Below are 24,897 nucleotides of genomic sequence, written 5' to 3'. Positions count from 1 at the left end.
ATGCTGTGGTTCTGCTTAAATAAAACCCTGCACTTCATTTGGATAACTCTGGCTTGGTACAGATAAAATGAATTTCAGCAGCACTGGAAGAGTGATGACACCCCTTCCTAATTGCAGCACAGATAACTTCCCTAATTCTGCTTTCACCATGGGAAATATGACCTAGTAATTTCAGTTATTTAATCAAACCAACCCAATCTAACAGTCACTGTAATTATTTACATATTCTTCTTTCTGAGAAGATAAACGATGGACTGACCTAGATGCGGAGTTTTAAATCAATACCAAATGCGCTCCATACGAAATAAGCAGCCATGTAAATCCTTTTTTCTTTCTAGGTGCCTCCAGAGGATAAATAACTCTGTTCCTTATATCAAGAGGAAATTTCCAAAGGAATAATAGGATCATTCACCAACTCAAAGCCTTAAAGGCTATCACAATACCTACTCAGAAACTTACATAGGAAAGTAGATTTATTGAGAGTCTTTAGAATACAGAGAACAGACATCTGAGGAAGGACTATGGAAACCTTTAACAAATGCCTTAATAGAAGAACCACCAGAATATTTTTCTAGCCATGGTACCACTATTAGTGATGGGGAAACTATATCAGAAAAAATGCCCATCTTTAATAACCTAAATCTTTTTGCTTCACAGTCTTTTGATATGTAGTCAGTTTTTAAAGGGGTCTGTGGGTCCTATGGGCTAATATTACATCCAGTCTTTCCAGTAAAACCACACATGCATCATTAATTGTTTACAATGACATTCTAAAACAGGCAAAACACTAAATAAAAACCACAGGTATTAAATAAAGCACGCAAATGAATGTCAGTTTCGGCAGAATATGAATATAGTGAGAATTCAAAGACCCTGTAGCAGGAAAGTGCGAATAACAGTTCGACACTTTGGAAAGTTAGTAAAAAATTGTTACTGTACCTTTGTGCTGCTGTACAAGCATTTCAGAGGTTAAAGAAACAGAGAGAAAAGGAGAAGAAAAGAGAGCTAAGTTTAGAGATTTCTTTGCAATATCACATAGATCAGACACAAGAACGCTGGGTTATTTTGTTCAGTGTACTATATAATTGTACAAAAGCTCTACTAAATGATATTCCATTTGCGAGTCAAGCTTATATATATGTTTTTATATTAACTTCAAGCAGTTAAACTTCAAAAATGTGTATCCCGTACAGTATATTCAGTTTCAAAAGAGACACATTTTAGAACTAATTACAAATTCAAATATTTCAGGTTGACTTTCAAATAAATAAAACATTGTTATTGTAAGTATGCTTGGGTTTGGAAAATGTGACTGACTCGTTTCTCTTACTTGTTTGTTTTTGCAAGGCATAATGTATATTACGCATTCCTTAATGCTGCACTGTCTGAAATGTGTAGCTGCTTAAAAAGTAAATATCAATTAAACTCAAAAGCTCTGCCCCATAAACACTTGGCCAAATGTTAAACTATATATTCACCTCTTCGAAAAAGACAAAGGAATGACTCTTGCTGTTATCTTCACAAGCTCTAGGCTGGGGACTTAATTGGCCTATGATGTCTGTTTGCTTCCTTTGCCTTAAGATTGGCGACATAATCATATCAGGGTTTAGGGCAGCTTCAGCCCAATTTAAAATTTTTAGAATGGCTACTTAAAAAAAAAACCCTGATGAATGGGTAATACATCAGAAACCCAGGGCCGGCTCCAGGTTTTCTGCCGCCCCAAGCGGCGGGGGGAAAAGAAAGAAAAAAAAGAAAATGTCCGATCGGCGGCACTTCGGCAGCAGCTCAATCACGCCGCTCCATTCTTCGGTGGCCGTTCGGTGGTGGGTCCTTCACTCCCTCTCTTCCTCTTTGGTGGCACTTCAGTGGCAGCTCAAAGAGGAAGAGAGGGATTGAGGGACCCGCCGCCGAATTCCCGCTGAAGACCCGGACGGGTCGTCCCTTTGTATTGGCTGCCCCAAGCACCTGCTTCCTTAGCTGGTGCCTGGAGCCGGCCCTGCAGAAACCCCAAACATCCTTGACAGAGGCCAGCTAACATGGCCTTTTTATTATGTATCAAGGAGAAAGGCACATCATGTGTCTTCTGCCACAGGTTCACCCGCTGCAGATACACTTCGGTAAAACTCCACTTCTGAGAATCACACTGCAGATATTCTGCTCTCCTTGCATGCTCTCCAAGGGCTTGATCCAAAGCCCATCATGGAAGTCAATGGAAAGACTTCCACTAACATCAGTAGGGTTTGAAGCAGGCACCATGTGCTGTGCATGCATTAAGAGCAGAACATTAGAGTAGAGGTCTACCATGTCTATGTGCGAGAAGAACTTAGTATTTATGATTCATTTTCAGCGCAGTTAATCATTAGCACTATTAACACATCATGCATGGTTGATGTATTCTTGCCTTTTGGGAGGGTGGGGTTTACAAAATTGTGTCCATTAATTTATTTTCTCTTAAGGTGTTTGCCATGGTCCTGTGCTCACTTAGATTAGACTTTGTCAAAATAAACAAGAAAACTATTGAATTTCTTACAGCAACAATTTTTCAAGCCTTGATTCTGACCCATTTATTCACACAGAGGAGTATTTTATTATACAAGCAGTTCCTCAAGGTAAGCAGCACCTTACTCCAGGAGTATTCTGAGGAATACCAGAGTATGGTATTCCTCGGTTTGAGTAAGGGTAATAGAATTTGGCCCTCCGTGGTTAAATGAGCAAATCCTCCATTACTTAAATCAACACATGCGGCTAAAAATCAAAGCACCTCTTCCTTCACCTCTTATTATTCAGACATTTTCATGAAATGGAAGCTGCCATACACCAGTTTCAATGCAGATCCTGTACAAAGCCTGTTTAAACTCTCTGTGCAAGCCATAATATGAAATAAGGTAATGCTTACAGTATCCAGGTGTGTGCGCTGGTGCTTTGCCCGATCACTGGAGTTACTGAAAGCTTTCTGGCAGCCAGGGTGCTGACATAGGTAAGGTTTCTCTCCAGTATGACTCCTCAGGTGAATCTTAAGGTTTTCAAGCCTAGAGAATGCCTTGCTGCACCCTTCAAACTGCAATAAAGCCATAAAACATCTCTGTAAAGCATTATTAAATAAACCATGGGCAGCCACAATGAGCACAGTTAAAACCCAAGCTAGACATCTAATAAATCAACCAAAACTCAAACATCTGCTGAAATTTATGGGTGAAACACATCATTTTGTGCTGTTAATTTCATCTATCATGAAACGCACGGCGTGCGGATAGATAATACTATATTATTATAAATATCTCACACATGCAGTGTGCAGTGCTGAACCTTAACATTATATGGTTCAGATATGGTTTTGGTAAGGAAGTTTAAAGAAAAAACAATCATTCAGCTTCTGAAGTGTTCACTTAAACAGTGTTTTTAACATTACTTTGGGGGGGATTCTACGCCACTGCGCAATGCAGAATTTTGTAGAAATTAACATTGTGTGCGCAGAATTTCCTTTCCTCCACAGAAATGGACTGCAGTGCTGCTGGCCACCACTAGACGCCACTGGACTTGGCAGAGCCCAGCTTGCACACAGAAGACACTGCTGGGGGGTGAGAGAGAAAGCTAGACGGTTCCTGGCAGCTGCAGTTTCCAGCATGCCCTGAGGGAAGGAGAGGGCAGTGCTAGGGTGACCAGATGTCCCGGTTTTATAGGGACAGTCCCAATTTTGGGGTCTTTTTCTTATATAGGATCCTATTACCCCCCACCCTCTGTCTCGCTTTTTCACACTTGCTGTCTGGTCGCCCTAGGCGGTGCACAGGAAACTCCATGCAAGCCTGGGACACAGCAACAGTCTGTTTCTCCCTCTGGATCCCTGAGCTCTAGGGAGGGGTGGGTGTCTGGTCTGGGCGGGGGGCTCATGGCTGCACTCTGAGGGGGAGGGGATGCAGGTGTATTGCGTGAGTGGGCCCCAAAGGTGGGCTCTTGGGGGGGAGGGGTTCTGGTTGTCGCCTCCCCCCCCCACACACACTAGGCTCTAGGGGGATAAGGGGCAGAAAAACAGAAATTGCATTGTCATAGGGGTTTCTTTAACTCTTTGCTCCTGGGGGAATTTTTGTGTGTGTCTTGTATTGTTACAGACATACTTGCTGACAGGTATTTTGAAATAAATTACCAAAATAATTGAAAGTGGCATGATTGTGTAACGTTATTATGACAAATAAAATTTGCAGAATTTTAAAATACTGTGTGTAGAATTATTAATTTTTTGGCACAGAATTTTTAATTTTTTGGCACAGAATGTCTCCAGGAGTATAACATGAATTGGCACAAGAAATTTTATATGGTATAACAATTCCCCATATCTATATAGCTGGTTATCTGAGCAATACTGGCTTTTACTGTTCTGGTTTCATTAAGAAAGCTTAAAGTGGTAGTTTATAGTGCTGTGTAGCATCTATTACAAATCCTATAGGTCAAGAGCCAATACTGATGTGGACAAACAGTATTAAGAGCTATAGCTAGCAACTGCAGATGTAAAAGTACTACTGTTCATAAGGATATGTCAAAAGCAACAATGAGTCCTGTGGCACTTTAAAGACTAACAGATGTATTGGAGCATGAGCTTTCAGTCTTCCAAAATTATCATAAAAACTCACCAGCTCAGACACTCTCCACACTGGAGAGTGGGTGAGTAGAATTTTGCAAATGTGTGTGTGAATTAGTATCTGCGTATATCCAGATAAACAAATACTGATCCAGATTCTATAGACCAGCAATCAGCAACCTTTCAGAAGTGCTTTGCTGAGTCTTCATTTATTCACTCTAATTTAAGGTTTCGCATGCCAGTAATACATTTTAATGTTTGTAGAATGTCTCTTTCTATAAGTCTATAACAAATAACTAAACTATTGTCGTATGCAAAGTAAATAAGGTTTTTAAAATGTTTAAGAAGCTTCATTTAAAATTAAATTAAAATGCAGAGCCACCCAGACCGATGGCCAGGACCTGGACAGTGTGAGTGCCACTGAAAATCAGCTTGCGTGCCGCCTTCGGCACACGTGCCATAGGTTGCCTATCCCTGCTATAGACACATGCATGATAAGAATTATCATTATTACAGTCAGAGTTCTACTAGTTTAAAAATGTAAGATCTGCACGAGAAAAAATGTGATTGTACAAATAATATGGGAGAGTTTAACTGATTTTGCATAGTACGGAGTGTTTTTTAGTAGCTGCTGCTTCAACTCCCATGGACAAAGCTGAGGTACTTAAGGCCTGATCCAAAGCCGACAGAAGTAAATTGAAAGGGTTGTTAGATCCTTGTAGGAACATACCACCTAACTGCAAGTGACATTACCAAAATATGAGACCTTTTCCTATTTAGCGTTGTTTCTATTATACTACAGGATTCCAAGGTCCATTTCTAAAATTTTTGTTAACATGAAGTGGTATATTTGTGATCCTATATATAATTTCTTTCCCCTTGAAATATCAACCCCTCTCTGGGACTGAAATACAGATGGTTTGGGGTGAAAGAAATAAGGAGTCTAGTTCAAGATTAAACATAAGCATCATAGCCTCTGTTCTGATACCGTTCCGCTGCACTACAAAATAAAGTGGTTAGAATGGTTTCTTTTATCAGTTTCTAATATAGATGCTAATCTGTAATCTGAAGTATTCAGTGATAGAATTTGTTGGTATCTGATACATATCAGGAAGGGCTGAATTAACCAGGTGGTCTTATCGAATTTCCTAACTGGTCATCAGCTTGTTTCTTGCAAAAACGATTATTGAATAAAATGTGTTGAACCCAATATGCATCTTTTTGTCACAATGCAAAAAATTAGAGAGACAGACTCAGATGGCCCTCCCAACACATGTGGTTAGAATTAACCAAATGTACCCTGGTAACTTGTATTTTTTGCAGCATTACCCATTGCTCTCTTAGAAGTATATAATCACACTTTTGAAATACATTTCTCTGTTTCGCTTTGCTTCAAGACAAGACTGCAGCTGTTTTTTAAAAGACTGTTACATTTCATATTTCCAGATGTTTTGCCTGGTCCCTATTTTACACAACAAAAAACAGAAGGAAACTCCCCTCTTTGTAGTAAATAAAACTGGATGCCAAATATCTGATTTGGCATGGCAAATTCTATGGACCAGAGTCTCAGCTGGTGTAAAGTGGTATAAACTCCATAAACTTCAAAAGAGCCACACAGATTTACTCCAGCTGAGGATCTGGTTCATGTTCCTGTACTGTAAGTGATATCTCCAAGAAGTAAAATGAGACTGCCAAGGATACATTAGACCTGCTTGTTGCATTTTGCAAAAGTTTAAGCTCATCCAAGATTGTATTAACTGGAGCTGTACTTTCTCCTCAAATACTGCATGTCGTACATTTATTGTATGCCTTTCCATCTAGTAACTACTGTAACACTAGTAGGAGCTTGCTCTTGTGCAGGCCTAATGGAAGTTAAAGACACTTATACCTCACAGGATCAGGCCTTACAAATACATCATCACATGTAATTTCACATGATCACAGGTGCTAATAAGATCAAATTGTCAGAACTTTAAAATCCTGACATAAATAAATAATTATGCACTGCTATTCTGTTTACCAGAGCTGGCTGAAAATTGTCTCTCAAATTATTTTTTCAAAGAAAATTGAGTTTTCAACAAAAGGCAATTTTTTGCAAAGAGCATCTGCTTTCTGTAGAAAATGTTGACTTTTCAATTTGAAAAACTGAACACCCAAAACTGAAAAGTTTTGTCCAAAAAATGAAAATGTTGCTGCAATGCCTAATGGGAGCTGTGGTTCAGGTGCCCCATTCCTCTATTCTCTTCTATGAGCCAGGTTTTAAAATCAGACCTCTCCCATGATGCACTGTAGATAGGCAATTTTATGTTACACTGCAGTGGCTCAGCAAGAGGAGTGTCTGTGGTGCATCATGGGATATATAGTCTGGAAGCCTGGCCCACAAAGGAGAATGAGTGCATGAGGCACCAGAATTAACATTCCTATGAAACACCACGGCAGCAGTTCTGAATGGAAATGTTTTCAGACCAAATTTTTCAGCTGACATTTTTCAATTTTTGACTCTTTTGCCAAAAAGTTACAATTTGCTGTGGGGAAATTTTTTCCCAATCATCTCTATTGTATTCCTAGGGATAGATGTTGTGTATTGCACTCTGGTGAGTCCCACTCCCTGCCCAGCTTACTCTCCATTGCAGTTCTACGGCATTGCACATTTTCCATCATCCCTGCATACAGGGCCAGTTCCACTGGGCAAGTGAGCCAGCTTCCAAAGAGCAGCATACTGCTGTGCCATTCTTCCCCCCGCCCCCTGTGCCCCACTCAGACTGGGAGGCTGTGAGGTTTGCAAAATTAACTTGAATGTTTCTTCTTTTTTCTCTGCATTCCATCGACATACTCAGCTGCCTCTTTTTTCTGTTTTTTGTGTTTTTTCTTATATGGTTTCTTTTGCTTTGTCTCGGAGACTTCTTCACCAAGATTTTTTGACCTGGCTGCAGGAGTGTGGGTGGGATGTGGAGCACATTCTCCATCTAGCTAGGGCTGCTCCTGCCTCCACTGATAGGAAGTTGCCCCCTCAACCATTTGGGATCTCAAACAGTTTATTTGAGAAACAAAGTCCATTAGCCTTGAAATCAGCTTCATAGAGGAGTTTTTAAAAGTGAGATATATTTTAAAATGATCATTTACTGAAACTACATTTCTGGTGTGATGCTAGTTTACTAGAGACTTGTATGAAAGACATCAAAGACAGGAGAGAAGGTAAAATCTTCACTCTACCGAAGTCTATGGAACGGTTGTCATTAACTTCAGGTTGGTCAGGATTTCACCTAGAGAGTTTACATTAGTTATCCAAGTGCAACTGACTAAACTCCAGCACATTCTTTGTTTCTCTCACACATCACATGGATTGTGTTGCAAGCTTCCAATGACTGACTAAGTAACAGAAAGGAAAGGCCTGACCCTAATTAAAGTCAATAGCAAAGCTCCCCCTGACTTCACCGGAAGCAGGGATGGACCGATAATCACTGCTGCTGGGGTGTGAAATAAATCCCAGATTTCCCTTATTCCTTGTCAGAATGGGTCTGAAAGTGATTCCCAACTACAAAATGATCACAACTCGTACTAGAAACTATCCAGATATGCAGATGTTCCAGCACCTGCTTGGCTGGGTAATTTAAATACTACTGTGTCACATATGAAATGATGACATAAAATATTGCTTTGAACTGCTGACCCAGCAGCTGCTTTCAGCATCCCTAGGGAGCTGGATCACTTGTGTTCTAGAAAGTACTGTAAATTGGAGGCATAAAAGAAAGAAAACAGGGGCCCAAGCTCAGGTAATTGATTGGCTGAGGGGACTGGTAATAGAATATGGGGCTTTTCACCTCTAGGTCATCCCCTGGAGCCCAGCTCAATGTAGCTGAGATCAGCAGTGACCTGAAGTCATTACAATCTGATGGTGGTCTCAGTCTAGTGCCTAGGAACAAAATTCTACCTGAGTGGGCACCACTCAGGGGATCAGTATGAGTTGGTACAGCTGGTGAAAGGATTAGTCTAGCATCATTCTGCTGGCTTATTAATTGGAGTGTGTAGCAGGGAAGACACCCTTTTTTCTATTACTGTTGGAACTTGGTAAAGCACATTCTTCATTTGTGATGTTTGATCTCACAGTTCTGTACAATAAAGGAAAACACTGGGTTACAGGATCAATGAATGAACAGGACAGGAGGAGCAGACTAATGCTACAGCAGAGAGAAAGCTTCTATTTACACACAATATCTTGGTAATCAGCAATGACAGGAAAGCAAATAGAGAAAAAAGTGCATGACAGCTTAATGAAGCCTGGGTAAAATATTAGGGGGAAAATTCAGGGCTGGCAGAAACCAGTGACTCTGTTGAAGCCAAATGGATCTGTGCCTACTGATGCCAGCTCTGAATCTAGCCCTACATTTTTTTCAAAATCGGCCAATGGTAATAGTGGCCTCCCAGTTCCTTAAAATGACAGCTCTGGCTACTCACAGAGAAAGGGTCATGCTGTCAGACACAGATTGATGACGGCTGATCCTTTAAATACAGTGGACAAAGTGATCTGCGTTCCCAGAATGGCTTTTCATTTTTGTGATGCAGTAGGGACTGTCTGTGTGGGGAGTGGGAGAGCAGGGGAGGACTTTAGGAGATGGACGATGCCAGAGCCTGTAACCTGAGCTAGGTAAGGGAGGGGAAAGGTCAACACCTTTGCCCGGGAAGGGGACAAAGGAAGGGAGTGGCAGGAGGGAAGCAGTTTGAGTTTGGGCTTGGGGCTGTGTGGGCGGAATTCAGGGTATCCTAGCTAGGATCCAAGCACCCTGAAAGCCCAGAAGGACTCGGTGGAGGGGTCCTGACTGTGCCTGCAAGTTCTGCTGTAACCTGTGTTCCTGTTGTCCAATAAACCTTCTGTTTTACTGGCTGGCCGAGAGTCACTGTGGGTCCCAGGAAGAGGGGTGCAGGGCCGGACTCCCCCACACTCCGTGACAACTTTGTGGACCATATTTTGTGCTTGGATGCACAGGCAGATCTTCTTATGACAAATTAACACACACACACACACACCCACACACACCCACACCCACACACACCCACACCCACACCCACACACAAGCCCAGAGCCAGCTGCAAGGGTTTTTCTGTTCTAGGCAAACTGTAAAGCTTCTGGCTTTCCCAGTCACTCAAACATTAAATGGTCTCTTAAGCTTTTGCTACCCTTAATACTGTGTTGCCCTAGGCAGTTGCTTATTGTGTCTATATGGCAGACCTGGCCCTACACACACTCACAGATTTAGATCAGAAGATATATATCAACATTACCAACTTTCTCCCCCATCGGCAATCTTGAACACTCCTCAAAACCAGCTGGAAACAAGTGACCTATGACTTCAGAAATTCTGTTTGGTCAGGGATCCTCTTGGAACATTTGATGTCTTTTGGAGAGGTGGGAGGAGCCTTGGCAGATTCCATTCAGCCATGGCAAAAATAAATAAATAAAATAAAATAAATAAATCAAAGGAAAAAACGCTACAAATACTGCAAATCTTCAGAAAACAACTTTAGAAATAAGCAATCTGATACTTGCAAATTTTTCAAAGTTACAAGTCAACAAATATGCTGAAATTTATTTGTACCTTTCCTGCCACCAGGCAACACCTTAGCCCCAATCCTCTGACCATAAAGTGTACCCTCTACTGGAGAATGCTGGGCACCCTTGCCTCACTCCACATATCTGCCACTAAGAGCAATCAGTCAAGCTTGATAGATTCTAAGATCCAACTACAAGGAATTAATGTATAGCTCCCAAAGAACACTGGATCATATGAACTACTTGATCAACTGAGCAGGCTGCTTATTGTATCTCCCAGACATCTGGTATCAATCTGCCAGTACTTAATCCTACTACTTTATACTTTTTTTTTTATTTGAGATCTGATGCCGGGGATAATTGTAACATATGCTCCATAATCCTTTGTTTCGGTAAAAGTCACCTAAGCCTTTAAACAGGTTTATAAATAAAAATTATAATTATACTTTTGGAACCTACTTTTGGTTTAGATCATTAATTAATGCTTTAGAAACCAACATCCTACATAAATACAAACATGAGTAGAAAATGATGCCATTGAGGTACAAGGAATAAAATGGTGCAATTAACTGGTTTTTAATGCTATACATGAATGTGAAGCTTTCCCCAGAAGCAAATAAATTGTACTATTTTTAGGTCATCAGATTTGTTCAGCAACTGTCATTTCCCCCTACATAAATATTAAATAGTCTATTTAATGCTACAACTCACACAACAGTGCAATTGCTGGAATGTAATCAATTTAAAATGCGTATTTATGAAAATACCAAATTATGTCATAGTGCCCTAAGCATATCACAATTTTCCTTACAAAAACAATTTAATATAATAACAGTAATTGATTAAAATGTTTTTCTTTGCTTCCATATTACATCTTTAACGCACCTGAAAATGTCACTGTGCAGAATAACAGTGCATTCCCAATAGGGTTTATATTATCAAATTTGTGCCGTTTCCATAAGCATATTTAATCACAGCCATGTCTAGAATGTCTGTCAGTGGTATAGATCAGAAGAAACAAACTATAAACTAAATAGCTCAGACCATGAGGTGGAGCAATAACTGACATTTTAATCGGAAATGAGTTATGACTGAAAAAGAGAAGCCTTCACAGTTGTAGTGCTAAATAGGTCCAGTGTACCATTAGAAAAAACTCATTAATATACACCTCTGCTCTCTGCTGCAAGATCAGTTAAACAAGCTGCCTTTTATTTATAGACCTAAAAGGGAAAGACCAGGTCATATTGGCTGCTGACATCTCAGACAGCCTACGGGTGGAAAACCCAAAACATTTCATTCCAAAGCATTTAATAGTATCAATAGGAAATCTTATGTCTGGGGAAAATATCTAAGGTCCTTCTCAATATCATGAAATGTTCTTTCTTCCCAATTGATTACCAAGTATCAAAACATTATGAATATTTATTGAAATATGTTATGGGGAAAAAATCCTTTAAGTTTGCGTATTCCATCCAGACAGAGGAAAAATATTTGTGCGAGTCTTTAAATGCATGAAAGTTTTAAATAACATTGAGCATAATGTCATATATATGGCCCCAATCCTGCAAACACTTCTGCATGCGAGTAACTTTATACACATGAGTTGTCCTATTAAATTCAGTGAGGTTTCTCGTGTGCCTGTTTGCTGATTTAGGGCCAAGTCTGTAATAAAGTATTCCAGATGGTCTCCTTTTAAAACTGTTTTTGCTAACTCTTGATCAGAATAACTTTAAATTCTCTACAGTAGCTCCACAGTAAGGACCCAATCCTGAAAGTACACAAATGACTTTACTTATGCAAGGAATCTACTTATCAGTCTCAACCAAATGACTCGTGCACTGTGTCTGCAGAACTGGGCCCTCAACTTCCCAAGAAGCCTATTTCAGACAACTACTTTATGGTTTTAAATTGGCAGAGATGTTTTTTTCTTTATAGCAGCACAGTGCTGGGAGATATTTGTTAGAAATGGAGGGGCTGCCAATTTTTATTTTTTTTTATGTGAAGTTTTGAACAATTGACACTTGCAGAATGAACCCTCTACATGATATTTCATTTGTGCCTTGAGAAGCCTTACTTGTTCTCATTTGATGATGTGTAAAAAGTTTGTAAAAACAGCATTGGGGTTCTTGCCAACCTGTTATTGTACCATTGTTTGTGCCCACGAGAAGAAAATATGAAGGGGGTCAGGAGGGGAAGACTGAAATTCCCTTGTAACTAACACTGAGCCAGCCTTAAATTAGAACATAAACTATAAAAAGAAAACGGTGGGGAGATGCAATATGATCTTTAATTTTGTCTAGTTTTAGAGTAACTGCAGCCATTCATTTGCTTTGCGTATTTTGCTTTGCTTTACACGGTTAGGTATTTAGACATGTTACATTTAATGTTCGATGGATCCCATTTTGAAAAAATATAATATGCTGTAGGTCCTGGAAACGTGTTTAGTGAACATATTTCATTTAGTTAAACGGGGATTTGTTTTTGCCCCTTTGTATATTTTACAAGCTCCAGCCACGCATTCCTAAAAGAGTTCTGGGTGCAGAAAGAACGTAGAACTAGCTCAACACAGATATTTAAATCATGAAGTTGCTCACAGTATAAGGTCCTGACCCTGCAAACACTTATGCACATGAGTTACTTTACTAACATGAACAGATCCCATTGACTTCAAAGTTCAGCAGCTCATCTAGTAAGAACCACACATCACCCCACAGCTCCATTCTCTGTCCCCACTGACTGCAAAGTCTAATTCAAGGTCACTGTCCTGCTCTTCATATCCCTTCATGGGATTAACCCTAACTACCTAGAGGGTTGTGTCTTCTCCTTGGGCAACTATGACCTCTCTGACAGCTATACTGCATTGGAACTATGACAATGACAATCAAGAGACTGAGACTCTTCAGCATAAAAGACAAAACTTCCACAGAAGCCAGACCAAGACTGTGGAACTCACTCCCAAGGTAAGTATGGGACCAAGCCACTTTCAGAAACAAATGCAAACCTCCCTTCTTCAGCCTACCCTTCACGACACTGCAATGAGAGGTACTTAATCAGTATCCTAGATATACAGATAGAGTCTGCTTTTGCTGAGGTTAATGGGAGAAGGAGCAGACTGAAAAAACTCTTCTGGGCTTCATGAAACTTTTGTTCCAACCAATTTATAAAATATCACAACATAACCAACTAATAAAATAACTAAATTTAGGCATTGAATTATATATGCACAACAACAGATCAGAGCATCTGTAGTCCATGTAGACACAAATCCAGCTGTTGAACCAACTTCTAAATGAGTTTTTAAAGGATAACCAATGTCAAGTTGAAGATGACTCTTGGTCACATTCTTTTTTAAATGTCTTTTTTTATCACAGACATATATGCTTTACTAGATAATCATATAACCTTATTATTGTGATTCTTGTCCTTCTTCTTGACATTTTTGTCAGTTTATGAGCCTCACTTGTGTCATGTTGATTTAGGACTACAAGCTCTTCAGGACAGCCTTACATCTTTACCTGTTTTTGTGCAGTTCTCAAAAATGTAATGATAATTAACATAAAGAGCAGCATTTTAAAATTTGTATTTACTGAACTTTCTCTTTCCTTTTCCTGACGGGAAAATTTAAAGTTGTTCTGCCAAAGGAGTGCACATTGAACTATTTATAGGCTTAATTGCTCCTGTACTAGTAGATCAGAAACCAGGAAGTGAATGCTTAATTATCCAAGGGTCTTTTTTCATCTTGTTTATCATACATTTTCCAGCAAAATATGAATTGTCTCAAAAAATACTGAAGCAGCTTCTGATTTTCATAGCAGCCTGCTGCTATCTCCGAAATCCTTGTAGGTGACTCTTCCTAGTACATGCCATGGGATAAACATTTGCTGAAAAGAGGTGCAGTGGTGAGATACTTGCTGAAATGTATGAAGATGATATAAACACCTTAAAGAGGACTTATGGTCAATTGCATGACAGCCACCCATTTTGCCAAAAGATTTGGTTTGCAACTAAACAATTTTCTGAAACTTCATTACAGTTGGTTTGGATGCAGTATTTTGGCTTGCTGGTAAAAAAAACCAAACCAACAACAGTGCATAGAGCAGTAGTTCTCAGCCAGGGGCCTAGGGGGCCTCAAGCTGGTTTCAGGAGGGACTTCAAGCAGGGCCAGCATTAGACTTGCTGGGGCCCACGGCAGAAAGGTGATGCCCCACTGCTTGAGGCTGAAGGCCAGGTCCCTGAGCCCTGCCACCGGGGGCTGAAGCTTCAGTGAGGACCACTGTGGCATGGGGCCCCAGGCAACTGCCCTGCTTGCTACCCCCTAACACCGGTCCTGGCTTTTATATGCAGAAAACCAGCTATTGTGGCACAGGTGGGCCAATCTTCTTTTCTCTAGCAAAAGTACACTGGAAAATTATTATGGGTTTGTGAAAAGCTTCCAAGCTATCTGCCATTAAAGGACAACACAGAATACAAGGGTTTGTTTGTTTTTCTGTTCCAATTTTTAAAGACAGATTTGCTCATTTTGGGAAAATATGATTAACAAGATTAATTTAAAAATCCAAACCTGTGTCAACAATTATTAAGTTTGATGTTTTGTGTACTTTTATTCTTCGGCTCACTTTAAATTTTTTTCTTTAAACCAAAAGAAGTATAACATAGTTAATATCTGCACTTCAGACATCTGTTCATCTCTATGAGCAAGTCACTTGTTTTAATTAACCTTAAAAGAAAATAAAGTATTTCCATTCAAGTTTGCACTGAACATCCAACTTATTTACATCCGTCTATACTGAAACTTCACTTAAGTTCTGTTAGTTTAGTTATCTAAACTTTGTTCATCTGGCACAACATTTTAATTTATTTTTAAAACGAACAAACAAAACAAAACAAACCACACCACACTTTTCATCTTTAAGGGCCCTGATCCTACAAACAGTTACACACATGACTCATATAAGTTGTCTCATTGACTCAAATAATTTACTTACAGATGTGTTTGCAAGATTGGACCTAAAAAATTTCCCCCGTATAGTGAATGCTACAGCAGGCTGAGAGAAACCTAAATCAAATACTCTGTATATGGTTTACCATCTCAGAATAAAGGCGTTTCAACAGAAGATAAAATCGTAAAAAAACCTCAAAAAAAAACCAACCCAACAACCATGGCTGATTAGCATAGCATAGCATCTTAAAAGGCCAAAATACCACATGTGTGGCATGTTACAAAAGAAGATTAAAATAAAGGAAAAAATATCCAGAGAACCATGAAATCTCAAAACATCTGGAGTTTTATAGTAACAAGCAGGAAATAATCAAAAACATAATTGAAAAAAGTCCACTGCAATACATTATTGTACAGCAGAGCTTAATGGAATAGAAGGGAGGAGAGATGAAAGACAAAAATAAGTGGAAAGGAATATAAGAGACAAGAAAAAAGCATTTATATTTTGAAGATGCCACCGAAAATTTATTTCAAATTTTAATCTTGGTTCATTAAAAACGACACACCCTGATTCAGTGAGCTATTTATGTAACATGTTGAGCACTCCCTTCCAAGATATGATATCCATGGGAGCTTTTGCAATTCATTAACACCTTCTACACAGCACAGAACTGGAGCGCTTTTAGCTGATAACATTCCAATGTGGCTAGGAGAAGAGGATGTAGGAGAAATTGCCTTTCCTAGTTTAAAATGTGAAAGGAGGTTGGGGAGTGGGTGGGAGGCAGAATGAATGCCTAAACTTGAAATGTTTGCCAATAACTGATTCTGGTTGTGTGCAGCTTTTAAATAAACACATTTTTAGGTTGAGTAAAATATATCAAATTATTATATTTTGGCACTGGATCGTAAGCTCAGTTTTTATTTAACTAATTTAAATTTATTTTATAAGTAACATTTTTACAGCAGAGTCCACCACAATGTTCTCCTTTTTTCAAAACTTTTTTTCCTTTGAATGAACTAATATGGAGAGATCTGCATACAGTCCAGTCTGCCTTTTGACCAGGCCATCATCAACTATTCTATATACAATAAGAGTGTATTAGGAACATGCCAAATGTCCATAAGAATTCACATACTGGATCAGACTTGTGGTCTATGTTGTCCAGCAGGGCTGGCGCTAGGTCTTCTGCTGCCCAAGGGAAAAAAAGAATGGCTGGAATGCCACGCCCCAAGTATGTGCTTGCTTTGCTGGTGCCTAGAGCCGGTCCTGTTGTCTGGTCTCCCGTCTCTAACAATGGCTCACACCAGATGCTTCAGAGGAAGGTGCAAAAAACCCTGCACTAGTCTGATAATCTGCAGTCAGAAACCGGCTTAAACCTTAAAGTGCGAAGTTTTAAATTCTTTCCAAATCTCTCTTCTTTTTAGCATTAGCTCTTATAACTCTTGCTCTCCTGCCCCGAGGTCTGACTTCTGCAAGTAACTCCATACTGATCCTCAGCAATCATATGCAGCACAACAGAGTCCTTCACACATCTATTTCCTCAAGTACAGCAGGAACTGGCTACGTATAACACTGGCAATTGGTTAATATCTTTTCTCCTCAGAAGACCTATGTTCAAATGCTGCTTAGGCCAGAAAAGGAAATGAGTTTGGTGATCTCAATTCAAAACCTTGTGTGTGATTGTGGTCAAATGTAACACTTTGATGCAATTAGTAATCTCTGCCCATGGGGGGACTAGCGATAGAACTGCAGGTCAAGATTGTAGTATATGGGCTGAACTACAGGAGAAAGCTTATACAATGGCTGCTATATCATCTCTGGCCATAGGTGCTGAAACTACGGGTGCAGCAGCACCCCCTAATTTGAAATGGTTTCCATCATATACAAAGTTTACAGTTTGGTTCAATGGCTCTCAGCACCCTCACTATACAAATTACTCCAGCACCCCTGTCTCTGGCTGTTGCCAGTTCTGTTAGTCCCTTAATTTGTCATCACTAAACTTCCTGTAGGAAAATATGAAGTTCGGCAGCAAAATAATGCTCTACCTGTCTACAGTGCTCTTTCATGAATCTGCATTTTTACATATGGTACGACACAGTTCAATGGTTCCCTTCAAAACAGAATCTGTCTCACAAAAATGGATAGATTTACATTTCTGTATTTAAAAGGCACTGTCCCGACCATACACTGTTCTAATTCATTTCTCTCTGCAAATAAGGGGGCTCTGTTCTCAGTCTGTGATTTCTAACACCATAAAATGAGAATAAAGTTCAATGTTTCCTTCAAACAATCTGAAACATTTGTATATCTAAATCGGGGTGGGCGAACATTTTGACCCGAGGGACACATCTGGGTATGGAAATTGTATGGCAGACCATGAATGCTCAGAAAATTGGGGGTTGGGGTGCAGGAGGGGTGAAGGCTCCAGCTAGGGGGGTGAGCTCTGGGGTGAGGCTGGGGATGAGAGGTTGGGGGTGCAGGAGGGTGCTCCGGGCTGGGATCAGGGGGTTTGGAGGGCAGGAGGGGGATCAGGGTTGGGGCAGGGGGCAGGGGCATGGGGATAGGCTCAGGGGTGCAGGCTCCGGTTGTAGCTTACCTCAAGCAGCTCCCAGAAGCAGCAGCATGTCCCGTCTCAGGCAGCTCTGTGTGCTGCACTGTCCACAGGCCCACCCCTGCAGCTCCCATTAGCTGTGGTTCCCGGTCAATGGGAGCTGGAGGGGCGACGTTTGGGGCTGAGGCAGTGTGCAGAGCCCCCTGGCTGCCAAATACGTAGGAGTCGGAGGGGGGACATGTCGCCGCTTCTGGGAGCTGCGCGGAGCAAGGCAAGCCCCGGACCCCGCTCCCCGGTGAGAGCTTGAGGGCCGGATTAAAACATCTGGGGGGCCGAATGTGGGCCCACCCCTGATCTAAATGAACCTTCAAATATTGGCTGAATTCCTGCAAGGAACAGTAAGTAGGAATTGCATGGCTGACTCTCAACATGAGACTGGGCCAGTTTCAGTTCTCTACGGTTCCTCTCTACACAGTAATAACCAATTTAGGGGACAGCTACAGCTCCTAAGGCTATCTGCTTCTTCTTACACCAGGGTAGGGGCTAGTTTGAACATCTGCAAATGAAGCTGGGGTTCCTTCCCTTTAGCCACGGGATCTTGGGGGATCTGCTTAAATGCCCTGACTTCTGCTCTGCCATTTGGCACCACTGGGTCTTGGACAGCAGAGCTTCTGCAAAAGCCCTACCATGGCTGTCCCTGGAGTCATCCCTAAAGGTGGGGTAGCAAGGAATGCAGTATGATTTGCCTTATGCTGTATTAACTTGCTCTGCCTTCCCATATAATTTAACCCCATATAGAGAAACCCAGCTGCTTCCCTCGATCACTGTTACACTCCAGCTTCACCCTCCTGCAGATGTTTTTCTGTAGGGGTCAGGATAAAGAGGGAGAAACATATACCAGAGGAGGACTTCATCCTCCTGTGGGCGGGTGCAGACTCCCTTCCACAGGCAGGAACTTTCCCTCCTTCCATTCTTAGATATCAATTTTAGCCTTGCTATTTTGGACTGTATCATCCTCAGATCCCATAAGCTAAGTCGCATGGGCCATGTTCATTATTTGGACAAGAGATCTGTAGAATGAACCCAGAAAAATTGCAGGAAGGGCTGTTGATGATTCAGTAGGTTGCACTCTTCTCACTGAGCCAAGACTCGACCAAAACCCTAGCCTAGTGTGAGGGGGCACTGTGCAATTGGAAGTGCCATCTTGCAGATGAGACACAAAATTCAGATCCTGCCAACTTACACTCATCAAAGTCACTCTGGTATTTTTCACAAGAGGCAGGGTACTAAACACTTTTAATTACATTCTGCCTATCTAAATTCCTTTTCAATTTAAAGTGGAGAAGTTGTCTTCTACAAACTGTAGTACAGAATAGCTGTGTGCAGAACAGCTGTCATGTTGCACTACAGAGGTGGCTGGATTTCAGTGGTGAGCGAGCGATCCCTACATTCTCTATTGCACTGTGGGATCCTTTTGGATGAAAGGCTCTATAAAATGTTTTTCTTGAATAGCACTTAATGTTTTCCCACAGACTATTGTTTAGAGGGTATTGAGCAAGTCACTTCACTAATTTGAAATAGATTGCAGCCCACACGGATGGGTAACAATACAACATACTGATGAATCGTATGGCTTTCAAACGGTACGTATAAAAAATAAGTGCTACACATATTGCCTGAAATGTTATTGTGTGAAACCACAGCACTTAGCTCCCTACCAGCTGTGTCAACATTTCAACATTATAAATAAATACAAATGTGAAAGAACAGGGAGAATTTTGGGAAAAACTAAAAGCTACAGTTTTTTACAAATAAAACAATCATATGTAAATGAATACAAATAAGTGGAAGAAAGTTATTCAGGTGGGAATATTAGACCTGCAAATGAAATAACCGCAGGAAATTCACATACCGTGGTCATAGGTGCTACCTAAAAGCCTGAGAGAGAAAGGGATTCAATAGGTGAAAGGATTTTTAAAAGGAAAAAAGGCTACCTTTTGATTTCTTAAAAAAATAGTGTACTATGCTTAGAACATACCTCAATGCACTGCACAAGGATAATTCTAGCTTTCTATAGTGAGCTTTCACTATAGTCAGGTTTAGCCCTATTATTTTTTTTTTTTTAAGAGCAAGAGAATCTCTCCTGGACTTTGTTTCTCAGGTTCCGATCAGCACCATATGTCCATGCTAACTCCCTATTCTGAACGCATTGCACGTATGACGCAGTTCCAGAGAACGCTGCCAGATGCCATTCTTCACATACTTCGGCAATAGCAGCCTCCACACAGGAACAACTGTATGCGCTGAGCTCCAATGTCAAAGGTTTCACATTGAAGCGCCTCACACTTTATATACCTCTCTTAAAAAAAAATTAAAAAGAAGCTTTCCAAGATAATATTTGAGGAAAACTGGAAATGGAATTCAACGGAAATAAGTTTTAAATTGAAATGTTGAACTGTAGCCCAGAAATGACAAGAAAATTAAATCTTTTTTTCCTGAACCCCAATAAAAAACGTCTTAAACATTCACCACAGACCACATTTCTAAAAGAAATGAAATTATGTTATTGTCATGCATGATTATCCAACTTTTAGAAGGGATCTACAAGGTTTTCCTGATACTTATACCTCCATCCCCTAACCTACCAGGAAACCACAATCACTTCTGTACCTTAAATGAAGCACTTTGAAATGAAAGTGCTTCAAACTTGAGTGCAAGCAGCTTTCAACATGTGCATTTAATCTGCTTAGGTTAAGAAACACCCTGTGGCCACCACACTAAAGAACTGAAAACGTAAATTGAAAAAATTATATCCATATGATTAAGTAAGATTGTTAAAGAGAAACATGTTGTTAAGTACTTCATTCAGAATAAAATGAAATGCAGTAAAATAGAAGCTTTTTGGAATAAATCATTGATGCACACGCTTTCTATGCAAAATTGCAGCGTTCAGCTCTGAGTGGACATCTGGAGCAAATTAGCCTTATGTTGAGAATAATATAAAATTAAAACATTTAGTTTCAGCTTCTAAAATTAAATATAAAAATCAGAGAGTGATGTGCTGAACAGCTCAGCTTATGACTAAGACAACAACAATTTGAGTGGTTTTTTTTAAGTTGTTTATGCCTACTATTGTACTTGTTGGAGCACTGACATTGCCAACTATTATCTATGCAACAGCACCAGGCAGCAAATTGTGGCTCAAAATGTGCCACTCAGTTTTTTGTTAAAGGTGCAGATTGAGGAGGTCCAGGGCCAGAGATGGGCCAAACCAGCTTGGGTCAAATAAGAAGTGAGCTGAAAACGCAGAACTTTTCCATGGGTTTTTATACATTCTGGGTAACTAAGATCATTATTTTTCACTTTTGCATGTTGACACCGCACTTTCTGACTCTGCTGGGATCAGATTCAAAGTGCTGCAGTACCCTGATATAGCTGGTTCTTGGATGATTTCCAGTGGAAATGAAGCCCCTTATACAAGATACTCAGCTCCTCCTGGGAGATGCTGCCAAACATCCTCAGTTCCCACTAGGCCTAATCTTGCAAGTTGAGTGCCCTTAATTCTCATTGCATTCAATGAGAGCTGTGGGAGCGCTGCACCTTGTTGGATCTGGTCTACAGATGTCAATGGGAGCTGAGGACATTCTGCACCCAGCAAGCTAAATCTGGGTTCTCATTTAGGCTCTTTGTTTCTCGTAAGCTCTTTGTGGCGGGGACTGTCTTTGTTTTGTGCCATTCGCAGTGTTGAGCACATTGCCAGCAATAACCAAATCATAAATGATGATAATGTTGAGATTCACCCATCACTCGTTGTGGCTGCCTTGTGATGTCCATCCTCTGTGGCCTGTGCTCTGCCCCCTCTTCCATGCCCACCAAATCTAGGTGCCTAGATGAAAAGCAAGGGTGTGGGCTGCTCCTTCTTTTAGCTGGGCACAGTTATAGAACCGGCCAGCATTTTTTCTCACAGAAAAGAGATCCCAAGCCCCTTGGAATTTGCCAGGTGCAACGTATGCACCAGGAAGATTGGCAAGGGATGGTGCCTAACTGTATTGCTCCAGGGTGCTCTAGATATCCTGCATGCTCTACTCAGAATTTTGCCTATCTGGTATAATGTATCCTTTAATTTGGAAAAGGCAGTTTAGTGCTGCTTGAAAGGGTGGCATGCCCTTACTTTGTCGTGGTAAGATAATGCTTTTTACTTGGACTTGATCTGGGGGAATGTGCTGCTACTTGTTGTCCTGGTAGCATTCTGCAGAGGCTCAGAGAAATTTCTCTCCATCCTGGGCAGGTCAGTTTAGCACTTACTGAATTCAAATTATCCTTTTCCTAGCTCACCTCCAAACTCACTGGGCCTGAGTCTCCTTTGCCCTGCACCTTGCGTCATGAATTAAATCTGTGCACAGTGAGTACAAAGTGGGTGTAAAAACACTTCCAGTTTCTGAAGTATATTACACACAGTATGCGCTGGTGTAAATGACTGCATAAAGTACAAGGCAATGGAGAATCAGACCCTGACTTGCTACAGCACCAAATGTAACAGAAGAGTCTTCTTTAACCAAACTACACTTTTACTGAAAGCATCTTGCAGGAGCGACAAATTGCAAATATTGGCCATATCTCAAAGTATGTATGTATGCCAGCCAGGAACTTAATCTCCAGATAGCTTGATAAGTGTGATGTTCCCATCGAACCCTCCAAATGATAGATACAACCACATAACATAAACAAATATTGAATCAGTGTTGGATCCACACATCATGAGAACAGGCTTCTTATAATATGGTACATCTCCTTTAAGCTGTCTTTGGGAAAATACCAAGCTTCCCACCTGCTCCTGCATTTCCTTTACAGTAACACAGTCCTTCACCTAAATTGGATGTGCATACACTTGCTCCAGTGCTTTGCGGGTATAAACACCTGCTCATGCGTTTTATATAGCCTCACACCTATACAGGCAAAAGTTCAGACTCCAGTGAGCCTACTTGAAGTGGCCCCAGTGAATCAGTGCCTTAGAACTAGGCTGATTTTCAGAGATGATGAGGACCCACCATTGCTACTGAAGTCAATGGAGCCGTACCTCTGAAAATCAACTGCTTGACTTCAGTGAGGGTCCACATGGATGCAGAAGTCCATCTGGGCTTTGTAAATTCCAGAAGCTGGGCCTTAGATCCAGTAGCAATGGGCCCTATAGAAAACTCTAGGATAGATGGCTGGATGGTATGAAAGAGAAGAAGGACTAAAGTAGAGTGGGACAAGTGTAAACTGGTCCTGAGTATTTTAGTTCCTGGATCTCGGGTCCTGACTTGCTCTGGCCAGCCACAGCAGTTTAATTCTTGAGTGCAAGGCATACGAAGAAGACGGAGAGCAGCTGTTTGGAAATAAAGAGGCTGATGAGAGTGAGTAGTCCCAAACCAGGAGGGATTACTGAAGTTACCTGTAGGTAGGACAGGTTCAGCTCTTAAGACAACATTCAAGCTTACTAAAAACTGGGTCAGCTTTATGGTCATGACATCAGATAAAACTCTAGTATTCTGAGGTGGTTGTCTATTTCTTTCAGCTTGTTGAGAGGCAGCTGCGTATATTAAAATCAGAGTGTTTATTTACCTCTTTATCTTTGACCTTTTAATGGAAAATGTATCTTACAAAGCCTCCGGCATGCTATTCTACCAAATGGAGCCATGCCACTGACATATCAATGGGGAATATAAGGTAGAGGAACTATAGAAAAACAAACCCTCAAATAACTAAATAACCATTTTCAGATTAAAAAGAACTAAAACTAACTAAGCTACTGATTCTCAAATCACAGCTGGCTGATATGGGATTCTTGTTCCCCATGTGTACTATGTACATAACAGCAGAAGAAAAGTGGGTTAGGAATAACCACTATCTTTCTGCCTGTGTTATTTGAAGGAGTTGTGGAATGAAGTAGTGACCAAAAAGTACCAAACCCTCACCCCTCAGCAATGCCACCTTTTACCTGTCACCTGTTCTGTTTTGGCTTTTACACTCAAATTTTAAAATCCCTTCCTAGAGTCTGAGTAGCTCCTTAAAGGGCAACTGGACAAGTACAATGTAAGAAGTAGCAGCTCCTATGGATAAATCACTTCGTCCCTCTGAGATTTCAATGCCCCCACCTGTAAGACAGAGATAAGAGTGCTTACAGGTCTGCCCAAGTGCTGTGTGGATTGTTTGTACAGCTGTGAGAAGGTATAGCACTGCCCCAAACCAGGTTGCTCCTATTAATTGATTCCTGTGGTAAAACTGGTAGGAGGCAGCTAAAGGGGAAGAGAGCTCTGTGAGGATTTCCTGACTGTTATGTTGTGTGAAAAGTTTGCTTCCCCTCAGAATGAGCCAGGGGACACACCTTGAAAGCCTAAGGATGCTAGGGATCCACAGAAAACCAGGGTCACCTGTGTAATGCTCTTCTCTCCCTAGCAACCCTGCCCCATTCCCTTGTAGCATAGGTTCCAATAGAGTCCTGAGGCTAGGGATTCCCACTGGCTACAGCTGCCCTGGGACTGATTTAAGAAGCGTTCTGCTCAGTGGAGCCCCCGCCCTATTATTTTTTCCACCTAATCTCCTAGAGGCTGGTGAGGAGACAATGTATATCCCCCTCTCCACTCAACACCCACCACTGAACATGAGGCTGTCTTCTCCCTGTCTGTGCAGTCCCCATCCCACAGATTCTAACCCCTGGAACTCCAGAAGTCCACAGAGGGGGAGATGCAGACACGGAGGCAGTGAAACTTCCTCACCCCTTCCTTCCAGATGAGCTGAACTAGAAAAAAATCTATGTTCCCTCTGCCAACCCTTTGTATTCTTCTAGTGCAAGATGCCAGAACATGAAATATTCCTTCATGCTTCAGCTTGGAGGCCAGTGCCTTTTTCATTAGTCTCTAACTATGAAGAAGTTGAAGGGAAATAGGGAGAACATGCAGCTGGAAAATGTAGGCGAGGAAAATAAAAGGAGCACGAATGGTGGGCCCCAGTAGTCTTTCCTGTTCTCATGATTTTTTATGTGCACATGACCTCACCGACTCCATGACATGAGATCATCAGAGTAGCACTGCTCCCTCTGGTTTGAGTGTCTCCAAAACACTCTTGTGCTGAGAGATTCATCTCATTAAAGCCAGCCTTTAGTATGCCAAAGCAGGGAGAGAGTAAGCTATCTCCTACCCAGAACTTGACATCCCCTATCAGACATGTATGCACTGAGACTCTCTCCTGCACTCCCAGAGAAGACATATGTCCCCTGTAGAGGTTCCCTCCCACGCTCCTTATA

The 24,897-nt window shown here is 41.0% G+C and overlaps 1 protein-coding gene across 2 annotated transcripts in view; it reads right to left on the bottom strand.

Annotated features, from left to right (window-relative positions):
* Positions 1 to 24,897, bottom strand: part of GLIS1 (GLIS family zinc finger 1) — a 287,616-nt gene that overhangs the window by 65,152 nt on the left and 197,567 nt on the right. For both annotated transcript variants that reach the window (XM_050962313.1, XM_050962311.1), the window contains exon 4: positions 2,897 to 3,058. In XM_050962313.1, the coding sequence (XP_050818270.1) occupies positions 2,897 to 3,058 (162 nt within the window). The remainder of the gene's footprint in view (positions 1 to 2,896; positions 3,059 to 24,897) is intronic.

This window comes from Gopherus flavomarginatus, chromosome 7, assembly GCF_025201925.1.
Source record: "Gopherus flavomarginatus isolate rGopFla2 chromosome 7, rGopFla2.mat.asm, whole genome shotgun sequence".
In the NCBI taxonomy this organism is placed as follows: Eukaryota; Metazoa; Chordata; order Testudines; family Testudinidae; genus Gopherus; species Gopherus flavomarginatus.
This window is presented reverse-complemented; position numbering and strand designations above follow the sequence as displayed.